Raw genomic sequence first — 21,768 nt, 5'->3', positions numbered from 1 at the left:
ACCCCACCAGCATTTCCAGGCAGCAAATGGAAAAAGGCCAACAACTATGCTGTCTTCTGACTCCGGGTCTCCGCCATCCAGGTGATACTTCTGCTCCTTCTCCGAAACACCTAACCGATAGTCCGGAGAGACTTCCTTCAAGCCCTGCTTCTTCCAGCTGCAGGACACCCACGGCCCGGGCCCCTCCCACAAACCCCACCTGCCCGGGGCGGGAGTGGTGACCGAGGTGGCCAGGGGTCCTAGACCTGCCCCTCCCTGCCAAGGAAAGTAAATGTGGGCGTTTGTTCAGCTTTCAGTTAAGTCTTCCCCAACCCTCGCAGCTCCCTGAGCCCAGCCCCCGGCGGCCCCAGCCCCGCGGCCCGCTCACCATCGGGCAGCTCCACGGTGCGCGCGCGGCGCAGCGAGCGCGTCAGGCGATTGAGCTGCTCCATCGCTCTCTCCATCCTCGGCGCGCCCTCCGCGCTCCCCCAGCCCGCCCGCGGCCTCCGCACTCGAAGCCCTACATCCCGCCCCGCGCCCGTCCCGCAGGCGGTGGTGCCGGCTCGCCCGGACTAACTCCCGGGGCTGCGGGGAAAGCTCGGGCCGCGTACTCCGTCCGGGGGCTGTCGGTCCGACGACTTAGGAGACACCCGCCGACGAAGACGGCGCTCTCGCCCTTCCGGCGGCCGCCGCCGCCGCTTCCCTCTCGGACTCGCACAGCCTTCTGGGAGCAGTAGTTTGGGGCCGCGCGCGCCCGGGGCGGAGCCACACTCGGTGCGCCCGTGGCTACACGCCTCCACCACGCAGACGCCAGTAGAGCGGTGTGTGTGGGAACCAGTGGGCAAACTGGGCGTACCCGCAAGTTCCTGGGGAAAATACCAGGGTGTTCCCACGCCCTCTTTTCCTGCTCCACAAAGTTTTACGCGAGCAGCTCCCTTCAACTCCTTCGGATTATATAGCCGATTGGGGATTTGCACAATTGTTCTTAAAAAAAAAAACAAAACCCATCCTCAATCATGCCAGTATTGGTACGTTTTCCAGATACATGAACTTTTGAAATATAACATTTTCATATGTCAGATTTAAACAATCATAAAGTCAAACAATGCAAACGCAGAATATACGTTATCCTTTGTTTACTTCAGTTCAGTCGCTCAGTCGTTTCCGACCCCATGGACAGCAGCAAGCCCGGCTTTCCTGTCCATCACCAACTCCCTGAGCTTGGTCAGATTCGTGTCAATCGAGTTGGTGATGCGATCCAACCATCTCATCCTCTGTCATCCCCTTCTCTTCCTCCTGCCTTCAACCTTTCCCAGCATCAGGGTCTTTTCAAATGAGTCAGTTCTTTGCATCAGATGGCCCAAGTACTGGAGTTTCAGCCTCAGCTGAAACTGAGTCCTTCCAATGAATATTCAGGACTGATTTCCTTTAGGATTGACTGGTTTGATCTCCACAGTTCAAAAGCATCAGCTTTCTTTATAGTCCAACTCTCACATACATACATGACTATAGGAAAAACCTAGCTTTGACTAGATGGACTTTGTGGGCAAAGTAATGTTTCTGCTTTTTAATATTCTGTCTAGGTTCATCATAGCTTTTCTTCCAAGGAGCAAGCATCTTTTACTTTCATGGCTGCAGGCACCATCTGCAGTGATTTTGGAATCCCCAAAATTAAAGTCTCTCACTATTTGTTTCCATTGTTTCCCCATCTATTTGACATGAAGTGATGGGACCAGATGCCATGATCTTGGTATTCTAAATGTTGACTTTTAAGCCAGCTTTTTCACTCTCCTCTTTCACTTTCATAAAGAGGCCAGTTAGTTCTTCTTCACGTTCTGCCATAGTTCAAGTTCAAGTTCAAATTCAGTCGCTCAGTCGTCTGACTTTTTGCAACCCCATGAATCACAGCACGCCAGGCCTCCCTGTCCATCACCAACTCCCGGAGTTCATGCAAACTTATGTCCGTTGAGTCAGTGATGCCATCCAGCTGTCTCATCCTCTGTCGTCCCCTTCCCAGCATCAGAGTCTTTTCCAATGAGTCAGCTCTTCGCATGAGGTGGCCAAAGTACCAGAGTTTCAGCTTTAGCATCATTCCTTCCAAAGAACAACCAGGACTGATCTCCTTTAGAATGGACTGGTTGGATTGCCTTGCAGTCCAAGGGACTCTCAAGAGTCTTCTCCAACACCACAGTTCAAAAGCACCAATTCTTCGGTGCTCAGCTTTCTTCACAGTCTAACTCTCACATCCATACATGACTACTGGAAAAACCATAGCCTTGACTAGACGGACCTTTGTTGGCAAAGTAATGTCTCTGCTTTTGAATATGCTATCTAGGTTGGTCATAACTTCCTTCCAAGGAGTAAGCGTCTTCTAATTTCATGGCTGTAATCACCATCTGCAGTGATTTTGGAGCTCCTGAAATATAGTCTGACACTGTTTCCCCATCTATTTGCCATGAAGTGATGGGACCAGATGCCATGATCTTCGTTTTCTGAATGTTGAGTTTTAAGCCAACTTTTTCACTCTCCTCTTTCACTTTCATCAAGAGGCTTTTGAGTTCCTCTTCACTTTCTGCCATAAGGGTGGTGTCATCTGCATATCTGAGGTGATTGATATTTCTCCTGGCAATCTTGATTCTAGCTTGCGCTTCTTCCAGCCCAGCATTTCTCATGATGTACTCTGCATATAAGTTAAATAAGCAGGGTGACAATATACAGCCTTGACATACTCCTTTTCCTATTTGGAACCAGTCTTGTACCATGTCCAGTTCTAACTGTTGCTTCCTGACCTGCATATAGGTTTCTCAAGTGGCAGGTCAGGTGGTCTGGTATTCCCATCTCTTTCAGAATTTTCCACAGTTTCTTGTGATCCACACAGTCAAAGGCTTTGGCATAGTCAATAAAGCAGAAGTAGATGTTTTTCTGGAACTCTCTTGCTTTTTCCACATTCCAGCAGGTGTTGGCAATTTGATCTCTGGTTCCTCTACCTTTTCTAAAACCAGTTGAACATCAGGGAGTTCACGGCTCACATATTGCTGAAGCCTGGCTTGGAGAATTTTGAGCATTACTTTACTGGCTTGTGAGATGAGTGTAATTGTGCGGTAGTTTGAGCATTCTTTGGCATTGCCTTTCTTTGGGATTGGAATGAAACCTGACCTTTTCCAGTCCTGTGGCCACTGCTGAGTTTTCCAAATTTGCTGGCATATTGAGTGCAGCACTTTCACAACAATATCTTTCAGGATTTGAAACAGCTCAACTGGAATTCCATTACCTCCATTGGCTTTGTTCGTAGTGATGCTTTCTAAAGCCCACTTGACTTCACATTCCAGGATGTCTGGCTCTAGGTGAGTGATCACACCATCGTGATTATCTTGGTCATGAAGATCTCTTTTGTACAGTTCTTCTGTGTATTCTTGCCACCACTACTTAATATGTTCTGCTTCTGTTAGGTCCATACCATTTCTGTCCTTTATCAAGCCCATCTTTGCATGAAATGTTCCCTTGGTATCTCTAATTTTCTTGAAGAGATTTCTAGTCTTTCTCATTCTGTTGTTTTCCTCTATTTCTTTGCATTGATTGCTGAAGGAGGCTTTCTTATCTCTTCTTGCTATTCTTTGGAACTCTGCATTCAAATGGGTATATCTTTCCTTTTCTCCTTTGCTTTTTGCTTCTCTTCTTTTCACTGCTATTTGTAAGGCCTCCCCAGACAGCCATTTTGCTTTTTTGCATTTCTTTTCCATGGGGATGGCCTTGATCCCTGTCTCTTGTACAATGTCACGAACCTCAGTTCATAGTTCATCAGGCACTCTATCTATCAGATCTAGGCCCTTAAATCTATTTCTCACTTCCACTGTATAATCATAAGGGATTTGATTTAGATCATACCTGAATGGTCTAGTGGTTTTCCCTACTTTCTTCAATTTGAGTCTGAATTTGGCAATAAGGAAGTCATGATCTGAGCCACAGTCAGCTCCAGGTCTTGTTTTTACTGACTGTATAGAGCTTCTCCATCTTTAGCTGCAAAGAATATAATCAATCTGATTTCAGTGTTGACCATCTGGTGATGTCCATGTGTAGAGTCTTCTCTTGTGTTGTTGGAAGAGGGTGTTTGCTATGACCAGTGCATTCTCTTGGCAAAACGCTATTAGTCTTTGCCCTGCTTCATTCTGTATTCCAAGGCCAAATTTGCCTGTTACTCCAGGTGTTTCTTGACTCCCTACTTTTGCATTCCAGTCCCCTATAATGAAAAGGACATCTTTTGGGGGTGTTAGTTCTAAAAGATCTTGTAGGTCTTCATAGAACCATTCAACTTCAGCTTCTTCAGAGCTACTGGTTGGGGCATAGACTTGGATTACTATGATATTGAATGGTTTGCCTTGGAAATGAACAGAGATCATTCTGTTGTTTTTGAGATTGCATCCAAGTACTGCATTTTGGACTCTTTTGTTGACCATGATGGCTACTCCATTTCTTCTAAGGGATTCCTGCCCACAGTAGTAGATATAATGGTCATCTGAGTTAAAGTCACCCATTCCAGTCCATTTTAGTTCGCTGATTCCTAGAATGTCGACGTTCACTCTTGCCATCTGCTGTTTGACCACTTCCAATTTGCCTTGATTCATGGACCTAACATTCCAGGTTCTTATGCAATATTGCTCTTTACAGCATCGGACCTTGCTTCTATCACCAGTCACATCCACAGCTGGGTATTGTTTTTGCTTTAGCTCCATCCCTTCATTCTTTCTGGAGTTATTTCTCCACTGATCTCCAGTAGCATATTGGGCACCTACCAACCTGGGCAGTTCCTCTTTCAGTATCCTATCATTTTGCCTTTTCATACTGTTCATGGGGTTCTCAAGGCAAGATACTGGTTTGCCATTCCCTTTTGGTGTTATCTGCATATCTGAGGTTGTTGATAATTCTCTCTGCAATCTTGATTCCAGCTTGTGCTTCACCCAGCCCAGCATTTCACATGAAATAATCTGCATATAAGTTAAATAAACAGGGTGACAATATGCAGCCTTGACGTACTCCTTTTCCTATTTGGAACCAGCCTGTTGTTCCATGTCCAGTTCTAACTGTTGCTTCTTGACCTGCATACAGATTTCTCAGGAGGCAGGTAAGGTGCCCTGGTATTCCCATCTCTTGAAGAATTTTCCACAGGTTGTTGTGATCCACAGAGTCAAGTAACTTAACTGTAGTTTAATTATCTGCTGGGCGATTTCGTGAGGGCAAAGCCGTTACTCTATCGTGTGCCTTGCATTGTCGTATTTACCATACCACCTAATACAAAGTTAAAACTGGGGAAGATATTGATGATGATACCCTGAAAGAAAACTTGTTTATTTGGCACAATGCTAAAGCATCGAGGTGATCATAGATACCAGTGGAAAATTCAGAGGCTGATTGTGGGAGCTGCAAAAAACTCGACAGTACCAACAACGTGTGGAAGAAATGAACTACAGAGAAATTCATGGGGGAAAATAATGTTTGTCAGCTCAACACAGAAGTTAAGCACAAGTCAGGATAAAAACAAATCTGAAGCAGCTAAAACTTGAAAGAATTAATCCAAGTCAAGTGAATAAGAGCATACTGACACCACTGACAACAAAAAGGGAGAATTTTTCTCTTCTTGAATATAACCAGTGTCCAAATAATGCTGGAGTTCAGAGAGAACCAAAGAGCTTGGTCTTTCTCAGCTTCTCCTTCCTCAGAGGCAAAGCTGTTCCTGCAATGAATGAGCACATGTACGTTGGTGTTATATATTTACTGGCCCAGGAGGCATAAAAGAATCTCACCTGCCAGGATATACAAGGGCAGATGGTGGCTGGTCTGGGTGTTCCCTGCCAATGCCATCCTGAATCAGTTCCACCTGCTGCCATCAGTCATGCGTACCAGTGATAACAACAGGCTCAGGACAGACCTCCTAACCAGTTGATTCAGATGAGACCTAAACCAATCGAACAAGGTGGAGATGTCAGAGCTTCAAAGGAATTCGAATACTATGGACCAGGCCATGTCCAACCCTTGGCAACCTAGCTTCAGCTGGAAATGCCCCTGCTTTTCTTGGCTTCTTCATACCATTCAGAAAGTGAAGATCCCCACTGCTCTACAGATGTTAGCATCTCAGCCTCTATCGCTGCCACTCCTTAAGCTGTTACTCCATATAAATCATTTCTGATGCCCTGTGGGCACCAAGTGTGGAGTTTATGTGCAGAGCAGAAGCCCCCAATAACCTCCATAGTAAGCATCACTCCCTATGATGGTCACTATTTACCATAGGAGCAGAAGATGATGGAAGAATTACAGAATGCAGCAGTGGATTGTCAGCTCTGAATTCTGTAATGCGATGCAGTCTCTCAAACAGTTCTGCTGTAAGGCATATGAAACTGTAGTACCACTACAGGCTTATCACTGCCTGTCCAATAGAACTTTCTACAATGACAGCCATGTTCCATAACCTGCACTATCCACAATAGTAGCGACTAACCAAATGGTGCAACTGGTGCTTGAGATGTGGCCAGTGCAATTAGATTTTAAATATGAATTTAAATGTAATCAGTCTAATTAATTAATTTAAATTAAGTAGCCACATGGGCCTACTGTTTTCCATATTGGACAGAACAGTTTATCATACCAAGAAGGAACTGCCCATGAGCACAAAAAAAAAACCAAATAGCTCCTCATACGTTATAGTTGAAGAATTTAAGATTCTCACTTGCTGGTGAAAGCCAACACCAAGAATATCAAATGAAAGCTTTAAAAGGATATTTTGTATCATAACATCCATTATCAAAAGCATAGAGCTTTTCACTGATAAGAATCTAGATTTTTCTCTGACCTAGTTTTAACTTTATTTTTTCTATTTCTGGATTTTCTTTTCCTCCCTGAAAATTGGCTTTATTGGATATACCCTTGCTTAAGTTTCTCCATTTAAAAGAAGAACACGATTAATTTAATTAAAAAACAGGAAGAGATTGGGAGAACAAAGTAAAGAAGAACCACCATTGTAGAAACAAAACACAAAAATAAGATGGTAAAAATAAGTCCTAATATATCTATGGCCATAATTACAGAAAATATAAACAGATAGGGTGGAAGATGTTCTCCTTTCCAGACAACATATATGCTTAATAAATGGGAAAGAATTAGTTCTGGAAAAATATAACTGCAATAAATTTTATTTCTATTTTCTTGTGTCCTGAGATAACACACTATAAACATACAGCATATACATTAAAAATCCATATCTAGGGGGTAGTGGATAATGGAGAGGGTAAGATGTATGGAGAGAGTAACATGGAAATTTACAAAACCATATGTAAAACAGATAGCCAATGGGAATCTGCTGTATGACTCAGGGAACTCAAACAGTGGCTCTGTGACAATCTAGAAGGGTAGGATGGGGTGGGGAGGTGGGAAGGAGGTTTGGGAGGGAGGGGACATGTGTGTACCTCTGGCTGATTCTTGTTGATGTATGACAGAAAACCACAAAATACTGTAAAGCAATTATCTTTCAATTTTAAAAAAAGGGTTCATCCATTAAAAAAAAATTCCATATCTAACTATGAATTCAAAGCACTATAAAAACCAATTCTCCTCACTGCATATCAAACTTGAGAAGGAAGTCTATACCAACAGCAACTGTTCCTCATGGATATGAATCGCAAGCCACCAGAACAATCTCAGGAGTAAGTTACTGCAAGCCTATACAAAGTTTAGGATTAAAAATGTATTAGCTATTGAGAGAGATGTAAAGTATGGGATTTCCACATCAATTGGGATTGTGAAAAGTAGGAGCTTTGTGCTATGACTAAAATAATCTTGATGTTTCAACTTTCATACACCTATTGCAAAAATTTCACAGTTCCTACTAATATATATATATTTTTTATTGAAGTATAGTTCCTTTACACTGCTGTGTCAGTTTCTGCCATACAGCAAAGTAAATCAGCTATATGTATACATATATCCCCTCTTTTCTGGATTTCCTTCCCATTTAGGTCACCGTGGAACACTGAGCAGAGTTCCTTGTGCAATACAGTAGGTTCTCATTAGCTATCTCTTTTATACATAGTGATTTTGGAGCCCCCCCAAAATAAAGTCTCTCACTGTTTCCATTGATTCCCCATCTATTTGCCATGAAGTGGTAGTACCAGATGCCATGATCTTAGTATTCTGAATGTTGAGTTTTAAGCCAGCTCTTTCACTCTCCTCTTTCACTTTCATCAAGAGGCTCTTTAGTTCTTCTTCATGTTCTGCCGTAAGGGTGGTGTCATCTGCATATCTGAGGTTGTTGATATTTCTCTCTGCAATCTTGATTCCAGCTTGTGCTTCATCCAGCCCAGCGTTGCTCACAATGTACTCTGCATATAAGTTAAACAAGCAGGGTGACAATATACAGCCTTGACATACTCCTTTCCCAATTTGGAACCAGTCTGTTATTCCATGTCCAGTTCTAACTGTTGCTTCCTGACCTGCATATAGACTTCTCAAGAGGCAGGTCAGGTGCCCTGGTATTCCCATCTCTTGAAGAATTTTCCAGAGTTTGTTGTGGCCCACACAGTCAAAGGCTTTGGCATAGTCAATAAAGCAGAACTAGATATTTTTCTGGAACTCTGTTTGGAGACATAGTATTGACGTTGACACCAAAAAACTGTGATTCATCTCAACTGTTCGGTTTCAAGTTTCCTCATCTACAAGCTGAAATTTATTAATTTTCCAGACTTTATTAATTTTGCAGACTTTTCCAGTTGCAAGTGACAGAAACATGACTTCAGCTAGCATATATAAAATAAAAATTCATTAATACAAAAGGATGGCTTGATGGAAGGAAGCACTATTAGAAGAGTGTTCTCTGGTCTCTGTCAGAGTTATCTTCTTAAAGAACAACTGGAAGCATTTTACTTCCTGCCTCAGAATCTATGCAGCTGTCCTCATTCTCCATAATTTAACCTCCTAAGCAAATATCCAAAGCCTGACACAATCTGTTCTCAAACAAATTTTCCAGGGTTGCTTTAATTGTTGCCTGTGTTTACTGAGTGCTTACTGCAACCAGGATTTGTCTTAGAGGGAAACAAGCTATGATTAGAATTCCTGGCTTTATCCCCACTAACCATGTGCCTTGAAAAAACTTCCTTAACCTCTGGAAACCTCCATTTTCATCATTTGCAAAATGGGGGTAATTCTAGTAATCTGTCTTATTTCACTCATTTCATTCTGCATTTCATGGTGGGAAACATGATCTCACATTTTACAGCTTTTCTTGATGGCTCATTCCTGGATCAAGGCACAGGGTCAAACTATTTAAATAGGCTGTTTTCTCAGAAACCATGTGCATGGGAGATGTATTATAGTTCCTCAAAAGGTAGAAGCTGAGAGATGCAAAATAATTTTGGCCAATATAGAGGAAGTAGACTTATTTATTCAACCCTATGTCTTGTGTCTGGAAAATAACATCCTTACTTGACACAACCTTGACATCTATTCTTCCAAATTTTTTTTTCTTTTAATTGTCTTTGCTTTTTTTCCCCAGCCTTGCATTTGTCTCTTGAATTCTTCATTTTTAGCACTATCACACCCCTAAGAAGTCTTAATTAATTGAATACCTTAGTACTTGGGGCAGGGGTGGGGAGTTAAAAAAAAAAAAAGTAAGCTGAGGTGATCTAACAGAACCTGCTGTCCCACCTTCCCTCCATAATAGCCATCATGGAAGATTCTGCCTCCTCACCCAAATTAGCCATTTGGAACAAGGTCCAGAATATTTGGTCCCTACTGTGAGCCTTGGAGGTGGTGTACTTCATGCTATCAAGGGAGAGCAATTTTCTTACAGCTTTATTTCACCCAGATACATACCACAATTCCAAAGTCCTTATTTAACCTTAGTCAACTAACCATTGACTTCTGGGCCCCTCTGTTTTGGGATTTATAACTCTGCATTTTGTTATAATAACTGTTTTGTTATTTTAGTTGCTCTGAGGGATTTTCCAGGCAAGAATACTGGAGTGAGTTGCCATTTCCTTCTCCAGGGGATCTTCCTAACCCAGGAATTGAACCCTGGTCTCCTGCATTGCAGGCAGATTCTTTACTAACTGAGCTACAAGAGAATCCTGGGAGCCCATCCTGCTTCCCACCTAATCACACAATCCAGTTTATCCTCTCAGTTCAGTTCAGTTCAGTTCAGTCACTCAGTTGTGTCCAACTCTTTGCGACCCCATGAATCTCAGCACGGCAGGCCTCCCTGTCCATCACCAACTCCCGGAGTTCACTCAGACTCATGTCCATTGAGTCAGTGATGCCATCCAGCCATCTCATCCTCTCTCGTCCCCTTTTCCTCCTGCCCCCAATCCCTCCCAGCATCAGAGTCTTTTCCAGTGAATCAACTCTTCTCATGAGGTGGCCAAAGCATTGGAGTTTCAGCTTCATCATCAGTCCTTCCAATGGACACCCAGGACCGATCTCCTTTAGGATGGACTGGTTGGACCTCCTCTACATTTTAACATTTTTGGCATTGATTCTTCAAATTACATTTGTGACTTAGTATACCTATAGCATTCACAAAGCCCAGGGTTTCACTTCATATGGAAATCTGTGCCAAAAAACAATAAAGATGATTGGATTTATTTTTTCTTCACAATTACCTAAAATGTAGATACCTGGGAATGCAAGTATGCAGTCGCAGAAATAGGAGGTAGCAAATCTTTGAGGCTTAATACTTTCTTAGGTGAGCAATAGGTTGGAGGGGGATAATTTCTTTTCATTTTCTGAATTAATTTATATATTTAATATTTTAAATTTAATTTAATATTTAATATATTTAATATTAATTTATATTTCTCTTTCTCTCTCTCTGAATTTCAATACAATAGGTCCACTTATACTTCCTGCATCACGTGGAGAGAGGTTTGGTGGGGACTGGGGCAGAAGGCAGATGAAAGGGGAAGTGGGTGCTCCAGATTGGATGTCTGAGAAATAGTCGGGGTTGGGGGGGGGGAATCTTCTACACTCCTGTGCTCAGACCAAGCTTTCTGTTATTGAATTAGGTGGCTCTGAACACCTCATTTCTGGAAGGGGTGTTCCCAGGAGTAATGAGGGTGGGAAGAAGTCAGATTTTCAGTGAGAGACCCACATGACTATGAACCTCTTTCAGTGTTGCTCAGAGAAGTGCCAGTAGGCTAGCACTATTCTAGTATAGCTATTCTAATATAATTATAGAATAGCTTCTCTATTAGCTATTCTTTTCTGAACAGCTTTTTATAATTGAGTTGATTATAACTTTAAAGATTTTTGGAAGATATCATCAGACTGTAAGGCTAAAAGAAAGCTTTTCATCCTTCTGACACCTCTTCATTTCTCCAAATCCCTATTTCATCATGTGCTCAATAGATGGAACAAGGGCAGAACGTGTGTTTCATGCTGAAGGAAACAGTGGTTAAATTTAAGGTGCTATCTTTGTCTTTAAGAAAAGAGCAAGTGAAAGCTGGTGGTGGGGATAAGAGAGAGGTGAAATACTTGACAGAAAACAATTAAGACATACATTTTAATTCACTGAACACATACTAAGCCTGTTAGTTTCTCGATTTTAAGATCGCAAAACCTAAGAACAGCCAATCACAAATAACCAACTAGGCTTTCCCAAATAAGGCAACCACTCAACCTATAGCCATAGTATAATTTCCTTGCTTAGGTTTCATGTCTTCTCTATTAAAGTCTTGCCCCAGCTCCTCTTAGTGGAGCACTTCTAACCACTTCCAGTTGAATGCTGCCCAATTTGAATGGATTTTTGCTCAAATAAACCCTTAAAAATTTTAACATGCCTCAGTTTATCTTTAGTCTTCCCTGGTGGCTCAGATGGTAAAGCATCTGCCTGCAATGTAGGAGACCCGGGCTCAATCCCTGGGTTGGGAAGATCTCCTGGAGAAGGAAATGGCAACCCACTCCAATTTATCTTTAAACAATATCTATCTGATTCTTTCTGTCATTTTCAAGATCATTCATCTTACTTTTTATCATATTTATTTCTGCCTGACACACAGAGTTGTTTATTTAATCTTCCCACAGTAGAATGTATGATCTGTGAGGGCAGGACCTTTGTTTATTTTTGCTCATGTTTTTATCTTCAGGACCTATCATGGTACTTGGCAAGTGTAGGCGCACAAATACTTGTTGGCAAGAATGAGGTTCAGGAGGGAAATGATTCCTATTCTAATTTCCTGACTAGTTGGATTATACCCTGTCCCTGAGGATATGTATCCTCCAGGTGGTAAGCCCTTAGTTCTCTGCTCCTGTTTCTCTCCAACTATCAGCTCTCTACCAGCACAACTTTTTTCTTAGTAAAACTTTAATCCATTTCTTATCTTTTGCCACCACTTCAAAATTTTAGTCCCCTAGTCATTACTCTATGATCATCTGAAAATTTCTATCTTCAGTCCACTGATGTCTCTAAGATACATGAACATATTTACTACTTCTTCCTCTCTTTCCTTGTTTGTTAATATTATCCTGAATACACACACACATGAAGTTTCTAAAGTATAGACAGATCCTTATTATTCACTTAAAAACAAAAGAACAGGGAGTGTGGTGGAAGGGAGCTCTCAGAGGGAGCTCTCTCTATATATGTACACATATAGTTGATTAACTTTGTCAGAAGAAACTAACCAGGAAGAAACTAACCATAATTGCAAAGCAAGTATGTCTCAATAATTTTTTTTTAATTTCACAAAAAGCAAATAACCACCCTGTGGTTCCCCAAATCCCTATTCTTTCCCCTGGGGTAATACAACAAAAGCCAGATATTACTCTACAAATAGAGGGATTGTGTTGGAGGAAAGGAGTTCCCACCACCAACAAAAAGCAATCAGTACATTTACATAGGTCTTCCCTGGTGGCTCAAATGGTAAAAAATCTGCTTGCGGTGCAGAAGACCTGGGTTCAAGCTTTGGGTCAGAAAGATCCCCTGGAGAAGGGAATGGCTACCCACTCTAATATTCTTGCCTGGAGAATTCCATGGACAAAGGAACCTGGCAGGCTACAGTCTATGGGATTGCAAAGAGTTGAACACAACTGAGCAACTAACACTACTACTACTACTACTACATTTATATAAAGGAATCAGGCAGCTGTCCCCTTTCCTTCAGAAAGTCTCTTTAGAGGTGGGATGGAAAGGGTCCTGTGTTCTCAGGTGGGATGGAAAAGGGTCCTTGGCTCTATTCTCTGAAAATAGAGCTCTCATGGAAAAGGTAAGACAGTTGTCTTCAGCTTTATAGCCCAGGAATGCCTCCAACATCCTGGCTTTCACATGCCTCATCCTCAACTCTAAATACATGCCTCTCTGAGGTAAATCTCTCCAGAATTCTCTCATTATCTATTAGTCATAAGTCACTTTTAAGAGCTTGCTAGACCAAGTTCCAGTAACATTGTTCAGAAAGCCCTATCTAGAGAGAAACATAAAAATATTTTCTCTACAGCCCTACACACTTACCCTCCAAATTTGCTAGCATCATCAAAGAACTTAACTGCAAGCATCAGAAACTTATCTGACTGATTTAAATTGAAGAGAAGACATTAGAAAGCATATGGGGATCTGGACAGCAGCCAGATCACTGCACAGAAAGAGCCCAGTGTGACTGCTGATGAATGCCAGGCACCACAGCCACACGGCTGCTATCAGCTGCTAGCTGCTGACACAAACACTGGATGCCACAGCAGAACTGGTACTTAGCTTCTATGGTGAGAGGTGGGTGCTGACTGTAGCTAAGACTTACGGAGAGTTGCCCTCCAAAAAAGAAAGGAGTTCTGCTGCTGGGCAGCCACAAAAACAACAAATGTCCACTATCTTGTTATTCTATCCATATTTTTATCTCGGTATTTATCTGCTGCTGCTGCTGCTGCTGAGTCACTTCAGTCGTGTCTGACTCTGTGCGACCCCATAGACGGCAGCCCATCGGGCTCCCCCATCCCTGGGATTTTCCAGGCAAGAATTCTGGAGTGGGTTGCCATTTCCTTCTCCAATGCATGAAAGTGAAAAGTGAAAGTGAATTCGCTCAGTCGTGTCTGACTCTTAGCTACACCACAGACTGCAGCCCACCAGGCTCCTCCATCCATTGGATTTTCCAGGCAAGAGTACTGGGGTGGGGTGCCATTGCCTTCCCCGAGTATTTATCTACATCCATCCAAATGCATAAGCCAGAAATCACACATCATCTTTGAATTGTACTACCCCCCCACCCCCACCACTTAAGAACTTCTTCTCCCCCTCCAGGTTTATTGAGACACTATTGACATTACTTTTAGTTTTAGGTATACTACATATTGATTTGATATATGTGTATGTTGCGAAATGGCTACCACATAAGTTTAGTTAACATTTATTCACTTTAGTTACACATTTTTTTTGTAATGAAAACTTTTAAGATCTACTCTTTTAGCAACTTTCAACTACAAAATGCAGTATTAACTGTACCATGATGTAAATTATATCTCCTAAGCTTATCTACCATATAGCTTAAAGTTTGCACCTTTTGATCACCTTCATCATTTCCTCCATCCCCATCCTTTAAGCCTTTCTTGTATCTATTCTTTTATCTCTATCCCCATTATCATGGCCACAATTAGGCATTCATCCCCTCCTCTTGGATATTCTTCTTGAATATGTGCTATAGTATTCTATTGGTTCACTTGAGTCAGGCCTCACCCTTTGCAGTCAGTCTTCATACTCCTATAATACAAGTCTCTTTCTAACATTTAATCATATCATTCCCCTACTCAAAGTCTGTCAAGTGGTTTTTTTTGTCCATGCCATGCAGCTTGTGGCATCTTAGTTCCCCAACCAGGGATTGAACCCTGACCCTCAACAGCTGAAAGCCCAAAGTCTTAACCACTGAACTGCCAGAGAATTCACTATCAAGTGGTCTTTATCATGTTCATGACGCAGTTTAGATTAGTGGAATGGCATAAAAGGCTCTTCTAAAGCTCCATTTTCAGCTTCATCTTCTTTTGATATTCTGGTAGATGAACCCCTCACTCCAACCATGACAAAATACTTTTTCTCTATAGTGCTTTCTCACATATCACATCTATGATGTGCTGTTGCCTTTCCTTGAAATGTTCTTCCAGCCTCATTTACTTGCCTAACTCCGACTGTTTCTTCAAGACTCAGCTCATGCCACTCCTTAGATGAGTTGGGGGTCTGGCTTCTAGGACCCCACTGCTTATTCTACACACAGAGAGTCAGAACTGAGCAACTAATACTTTCACTTCATACATTACAGTTTAATCACCACTTTAGGTTATCTTACTGTCCTCCTCACAAATTGATTTCTTTTTCTTTTTTAAAATATTTTTTTGGCCATGTCCCATGGCATATGAGATCTTAGTTCCCTGACCAGAGATTGAACCCATGACCCTTGCATTAGAAGCTCTTGGAAGTGAGAGAGTAAATTCTTAGGTAGGTTGATAAGGAGTATGGAGCCCTCGAGGAGGAGAGAGGGGTCCAGAATCCTTGAAGAGGAGAAAAGGAGAAATGCTTTTTTACATATTCGTTCTTCTTAGTCACATAAGATGCTTTTTTTCTTTAAGCCTAGAGCTAATGATTACACAACAAAAACACTCATCTTGCTTAACAGTATGTTTTTCCTGAAACTCTGTACTAATGATTATATAACAACAATATATCTTGCTCCAGGACATGTTTCTCCTTAGCGAAGCAAGCGAAGTCACTCAGTCATGTCCGACTATTTGCGACCCCATGGACTGTAGCCTACCAAGCTCCTCTGTCCATGGGATTTTCCAGGCAAGAGTACTGGAGTGGGTTGCCATTACCTTCTCCAGAAAAAAAATAAAAACAAGGCCTTAGCGCCAGAACAGGGACTTGAACCCTGGACTCTCCTTCTTAAGAACCTTCTAACTAATCTTGTTATTTTAAGACCTATGTTGTGGGAGTGGGTCTGGTAAGACCTTTAAAACCTTGAGGCATTTCTTTAATCTATTCTTAGTAACCAGTGGAAAAAGGATATAAAGCCTCATCCAAACTAGTAAGCAGGGCACACTCTGCCCCCTTCTTATATTTGAAACTTTCTCTGTCCATTTTTGACTGTAATAAAACTCTGCTACACAAAAGCTCTGAGTGATCAAGCCTCGTCTCTGGTCCTGAAGCTAAATTCTCTTCTTTGGAGATCACAAATCTGACACCCTTCACTGTAAGCTATCAGAAGCTTGGAGTCTTAACCACTGGACCATCAAGGAAGTTCTCACTAAGTGATTTCTTTGAGGTAGTCTTTCCATCTCTGTATTCTCACTGCCTTAAATATTCAAAAAATACGTGCTGATGGATAAAAAAGCATCACTGCAGGCAGAAAAGACTTTCCATTGGACAGATGAGATTGAGATCTAAACAAATTAGATGAGCTGTCCAGATCTACAAGGCTAGTTATGGCAAAACTAAAACTAGAATTCTAAATACCTAACTCACTACTCTCTCCTTCCTACTATGGCTACTCTTGTTCAAAACATATTGCCTCCTATAAAAATCTTACTACAGATTTGATTCTGGAAATACGCTCCTGCATAGGGAAGAGCTGGGCTTTCCTGCTGGCTCAGGACTAGAAAAGGTCAGTTTTCATTCCAGTTCCAAAGAAAGGCAATGTCAAAAAATGTTCAAACTACCGCACAATTGCATTCATCATCTCACATGCTAGCAAAGTAATGCTCAAAATTCTCCAAGCTAGGCTTCAAAAGTACATGAACCATGAACTTCCAGATGTTCAAGCTGGATTTAGAAAAGGCAGAGGAATCAGAGATCAAATTGCCAACATCCACAGGATCATAGGAAAAGCAAGAGAATTCCAGAAAAACATCTACTTCTGCTTCAGTGAGTAGGCTAAAGCCTTTGACTGTGTGGATCACAACAAATTGTGGAAAATTCTTAAATAGATGGGAAAAACAGACCACCCTGCCTGCTTCCTGTGGAACCTGTATGCAGGCCAAGAATCAAAAGTCAGAACTGGACATGAAACAATGGACTGGTTCCAAACTGGGAAAGGAGTATGTCAAGGCTGTATATTGTCACCCTGCTTATTAACTTATATACAGAGAACATCACGCAAAATACCAGGCTAGATGAAGCACAAGCTGGAATCAAGATTGCCAGGAGAAATATCAATAACCTCAGATATGCAGATGACATCACCCTGTGGCAGAAAGCAAAGAAGAACTAAAGATACTCTTAATGAAGGTGATAGAGGAGAGTGAAAAGCTGGCTTAAAATTCATCATTCAAAAAACTATGATCACGGCATCTGGTCCCATCACTTAGTGGCAAATAGAGAAACAATAGATACAGTGAGAGACTTTATTTCTTGGGCTCCAAAATCACTGCAGATGCTGACTGCAGCCACGAAATTAAAGGTGCTTGCTCCTTGCAAGAAAAGCTATGACAAATCTAGATAGCATATTAAAAAACCTGGCATATTACTTTGCCAACAAAAGTCTGTTTAGTCAAAGCTATGGTTTTTCCAGTAGTCACGTACAGATGTGAGAGTTGGACTATAAAGAAGGCTGAGCATCAAAGAATTGATGCTTTTGAACTGTGGTGTTGGAGACTCTTGAGAGTCCTTTGGACTGCAAGGAGATCAAATCAGGCAATCCTAAAGGAAATCAAACCTGAATATTCACTGGAGAGACTGATGCTGAGGCTGAAGCTCCAACACTTTGGCTGAAACTCCAACACTTTGGCCATGTGAAGAGCTGATACACTGGAAAAGACCCTGATGCTGGGAAAGATTGAAGGCAGGAGAAGAAGGGGATGATGGTGGATGAGATTATTGGATGGCATCACTGACTCAATGGACATGAGTTTGAGCATGCTCCGGGAGATGGTGAGGGACAGGGAGGCCTGGTGTGCTGCAGTCCACGGGGTTGCAAAGATTCAGGCATGACTGAGCAACTGAAAAACAACCATGGTAAAGAATCCACCTGCAATACAAGAGACTCAAGTTCAATCCCTGGATTGAGGAGATCCCTTGAAGAAGAAAATGCAATCCACTCCAGTATTCTTTCCTGGGAAATCCCATGGACAGAGAAGCCTGGCAGACTACAGTTCATGGGGTCTCAAGAGTCAGACATGACTTAATGACTAAACCACTACCACCGTGATATGGAAGAGACATATGATTTTAAGTAGAAAGTATTAAAAGTTATCACCCCAGCAGCAAGTCTCATTGATAAGAAGCTACACTGCCTCAGGAAAAGTTACCCAGGTTTTATCAATTTCCTATACACAGAGATTCTATCATAATGTATTTAAAAGTAAATGTCTTGGACTTCCTCAGTGGTCCAGTGGTTAAGAATCCACCTGCCAATGCAGGATACATGGGTTCAATCCCTGGTGTGGGAAGATTCCAAACTGCTGAGCCTGCACCCAAGAGCCTGCTCCACAACAAGAGAAACCACTGCAGTGAGAAGCCTTAGTGCTGCAATAAAGAGTAGCCCCCACTTGCTGCAACTAGAGAAAGCCCACACACAGCAGCGAAGACCCAGCACAGCCCACCTCCCCCCTCCAAAAAAAACTCTTCTTAAAAAAAAGTCAGTATCTTATAACACCATTGCTGAACTGCCTCAGTGATGTTTGAGGTGATGTAACTTACACAAAGGCAAAGAAATTGGGGTTTTGAGAAAGACAAATAATCTATAATATTATTTATATGGGGAATCCAAAACAGACAAATTCAGAGAAATAGAGAGTAGAATGGTGGTTACCAGAGGATGGTGGGGTGAGGGGAAGGGAGAGATATTGGTCAAGGGGTACAAACTTTCAGCTATAAAATTAACAACTTTGGGGATGTAGTATACAGCATGGCAATTAAATCTACCAACATGGTATCATATACTTGAATGTTGCTAACAGAGTATATTGTCATCCTGCTTATTTAACTTATATGCAGAGTACATCATGAGAAACCCTGAGCTGGAAGAAGCACAGGCTGGAATCAAGATTGCTGGGAGAAAAGAAATATCAATAACCTCAGATATGCAGATGACACCACCCTTATGGCAGAAAGTGAAGAGGAGTTAAAAAGTCTCTTGATGAGAGTGAAAGAGGAGAGTGAAAAAGTTGACTTAAAGCTCAGGTCAGTTCAGTTCAGTCGCTCAGTCGCATCTGACTCTTTGCGACCCCATGAATCGCAGCACGCCAGTCTCCCCTGTCCATCACCAACACCTGGAGTCCACTCAGACTCACGTCCATCAAGTCAGTGATGCCATCCAGCCATCTCATCCTCTGTGGTTCCCTTCTCCTCCTGCCCCTAATCACTCCGAGCATCAGAGTCTTTTCCAATGAGTCAACTCTTCGCATGAGGTGGCCAAAGTACTGGAGTTTCAGCTTTAGCATAATTCCTTCCAAAGAAATCCCAGGGCTGATCTCCTTCGGAATAGACTGGTTGGATCTCCTTGCAGTCCAAGGGACTCTCAAGAGTCTTCTCCAACACCACAGTTCAAAAGCACCAATTCTTCGGTGCTCAGCTTTCTTCACAGTCCAACTCTCACATCCATACATGACTACTGGAAAAACCACAGCCTTGACTAGACAGACCTTTGTTGTAAAAGTAATGTCTCTGCTTTTCAATATGCTATCTAGGCTGGTCATAACTTTTTTTCCAAAGAGTAAGTGTCTTTTAATTTCATGGCTGCAGTCACCATCTGCAGTGATTTTGGAGCCCCCAAAAATAGTCTGACACTGTTTCCACTGTTTCCCCATCTATTTGCCATAAAGTGATAGGACCGGATGCCATGATCTTGGTTTTCTGAATGCTGAGCTTTAAGCCAACTTTTTCACTCTCCTCTTTCACTTTCATCAAGAGGTTTTTTAGAAAACCAAGATCATGCCTGGATGGCATCACTGACTCAACGGACGTTTGAGTGAACTCCGGGAGATGGTGATGGACAGGGAGGGCTGGTGTGCTGTGATTTATGGGGTCGCAAAGAGTCGGATACGACTGAGCAACTGAACTGAACTGAACTGAACAGAGTAGATCTCAGATGTTCTCACCATAGAAAAGAAATGGTAACAATGTGATGGCAGAGAAGTGGTAATCATTTTGCAATTTATAAATGTATCAAATCAATATACTGTACACCTTAAACTCACATCAACACATCCCAATAAAATGGGGAAAAAACACAAAGAAAACTGCTAATGCAAGAGGAAAAAATAATCTGGCGTTTAAGGGAGCAGGTAATGTTTTAAAACACTGACATGCCAATAATACGAGGTGGCTTTATGCTATCACCCTCATTAAGCAAATTAGATAATTGTTTATGTCCCTGACAGAGCTTTGATGCTGTAATTGCAGTAATTGTACGTGCAACAAAACTAACAGAGAACAACTGACAAGCATTCTGAGCACATGGATGACCCAGAACAATGTTGTCAGACTCTGCAGGTTAGGTTGTAATTATGGACCAGAGCAAAATTCACCATGATTGGAGGTCTAATTTTGGCTCAGTACCAAGACTCTCAAAAAACTAGAGAAGTATTTCCTTATAAAATACTGCCAGGTATTAGCTCAGGCTAACAATTAGTCATACCTACATGGACTGTGGTAATAATAGGTGGTAAACATTTTCTTTTATCTTTAAAATTATATCCTTTTTTCCCTCTTCTATACCAGAAAGGCTCAGAATCTTGTCACTAGAATAGTGGGATGACAGACCAAGTTGTAAGATGAAATAGGTATTTTAAATGGAGGAGTAATTTCCTTCAAATGACTACTGCTGCTGCTGCTGCTGCTGCTGCTAAGTTGCTTCAGTCGTGTCCGACTCTGTGTGACCCCATAGACAGCAGCCCATCAGGCTCCCCCGTCCCTGGAATTCTCCAGGCAAGAACACTGGAGTGGGTTGCCATTACTACTATCTTCCAAATACAGTTAAGCTTAAAATTCAGTTGTCAGGAAAACATTGCATAATGTGTTAACACATATATGTATAATAGAACTATGTATTTATAAATTTACACACTGATATTAATTCACTTTTTAAACAATCTTCAAGGATAATACCATGGACCTGATAAAGGTGTCACTCCTGAGGAGAGACATTGTATCAAGGGAAGAAACGTTAAGGCAATATGCAGAAGTTTATACTCTTCATGTCTTTATATTTTTTAAGGTTTTCGTCAAAATCCCAAGTTGTATTAAGTATTAATCTTTCCAGTTTAAAAACAAAATGAAAAAACTTCATGAATTGAAGAATTTGACACAGACTTGATGTAATTTTCCATGTTTCTAACAGCTCTGTTTCTATGACTTAATTATAAGCCTATTTACATAAAACACTCAGAAATAATTTAATATGTATCTGGTATTTTAGCATATAGATGTAGTATAAGTTTTTTCAAAAGTTTCTTACTTCCAACTATCTAAAACAACTTTTAAAAAGATTATGTTTTTCAAACATAAACAAAAGTAGAGGGAATATATGTAAGAAGCCCCCACATATTGATAGCCCAGCTTCTATGATTATCAATTTATGGCCAAATTTGTTTGCTTAAAATGAAAACTTTACTTTCTCTACTCATATAACCTATTCTTCCTTGTAATCATCTTTATCTAAAGATAAAGGAAAAATTTTATAATATCTGCATTCTTATCAACTCAGCATTCTCAGTGGTGTTCATTAGGCTTTGAAATCAGCTTTTATTAATGATATAGTCATTTATCAGAGTTTCACAACTCTCTGGGCAAACTTATTTAACATCTAGATGCTCTTAAGATTTTCTCTGTCCCTGTGACAAAAA

At 41.5% G+C, this 21,768-nt stretch overlaps 1 protein-coding gene across 5 annotated transcripts in view; it reads right to left on the bottom strand.

Annotated features, from left to right (window-relative positions):
• The window catches only part of HACE1 (HECT domain and ankyrin repeat containing E3 ubiquitin protein ligase 1), a 107,145-nt gene extending 106,434 nt beyond the window's left edge, over positions 1 to 711 (bottom strand). For 2 of the 5 annotated variants that reach the window (XM_069599198.1, XM_069599201.1), the window contains exon 1: positions 368 to 711. In XM_069599198.1, coding sequence (XP_069455299.1) covers positions 368 to 443 — 76 coding nt within the window. In that variant the 5' untranslated portion in view covers positions 444 to 711. The remainder of the gene's footprint in view (positions 1 to 367) is intronic. The other 3 variants (XM_069599200.1, XM_069599202.1, XM_069599199.1) reach the window with 2 other exon arrangements.
• Positions 712 to 21,768: the final 21,057 nt, after the last annotated feature.

The sequence above is a fragment of the Ovis canadensis genome, chromosome 8 (assembly GCF_042477335.2).
Source record: "Ovis canadensis isolate MfBH-ARS-UI-01 breed Bighorn chromosome 8, ARS-UI_OviCan_v2, whole genome shotgun sequence".
NCBI lineage: Eukaryota > Metazoa > Chordata > Mammalia > Artiodactyla > Bovidae > Ovis > Ovis canadensis.
This window is presented reverse-complemented; position numbering and strand designations above follow the sequence as displayed.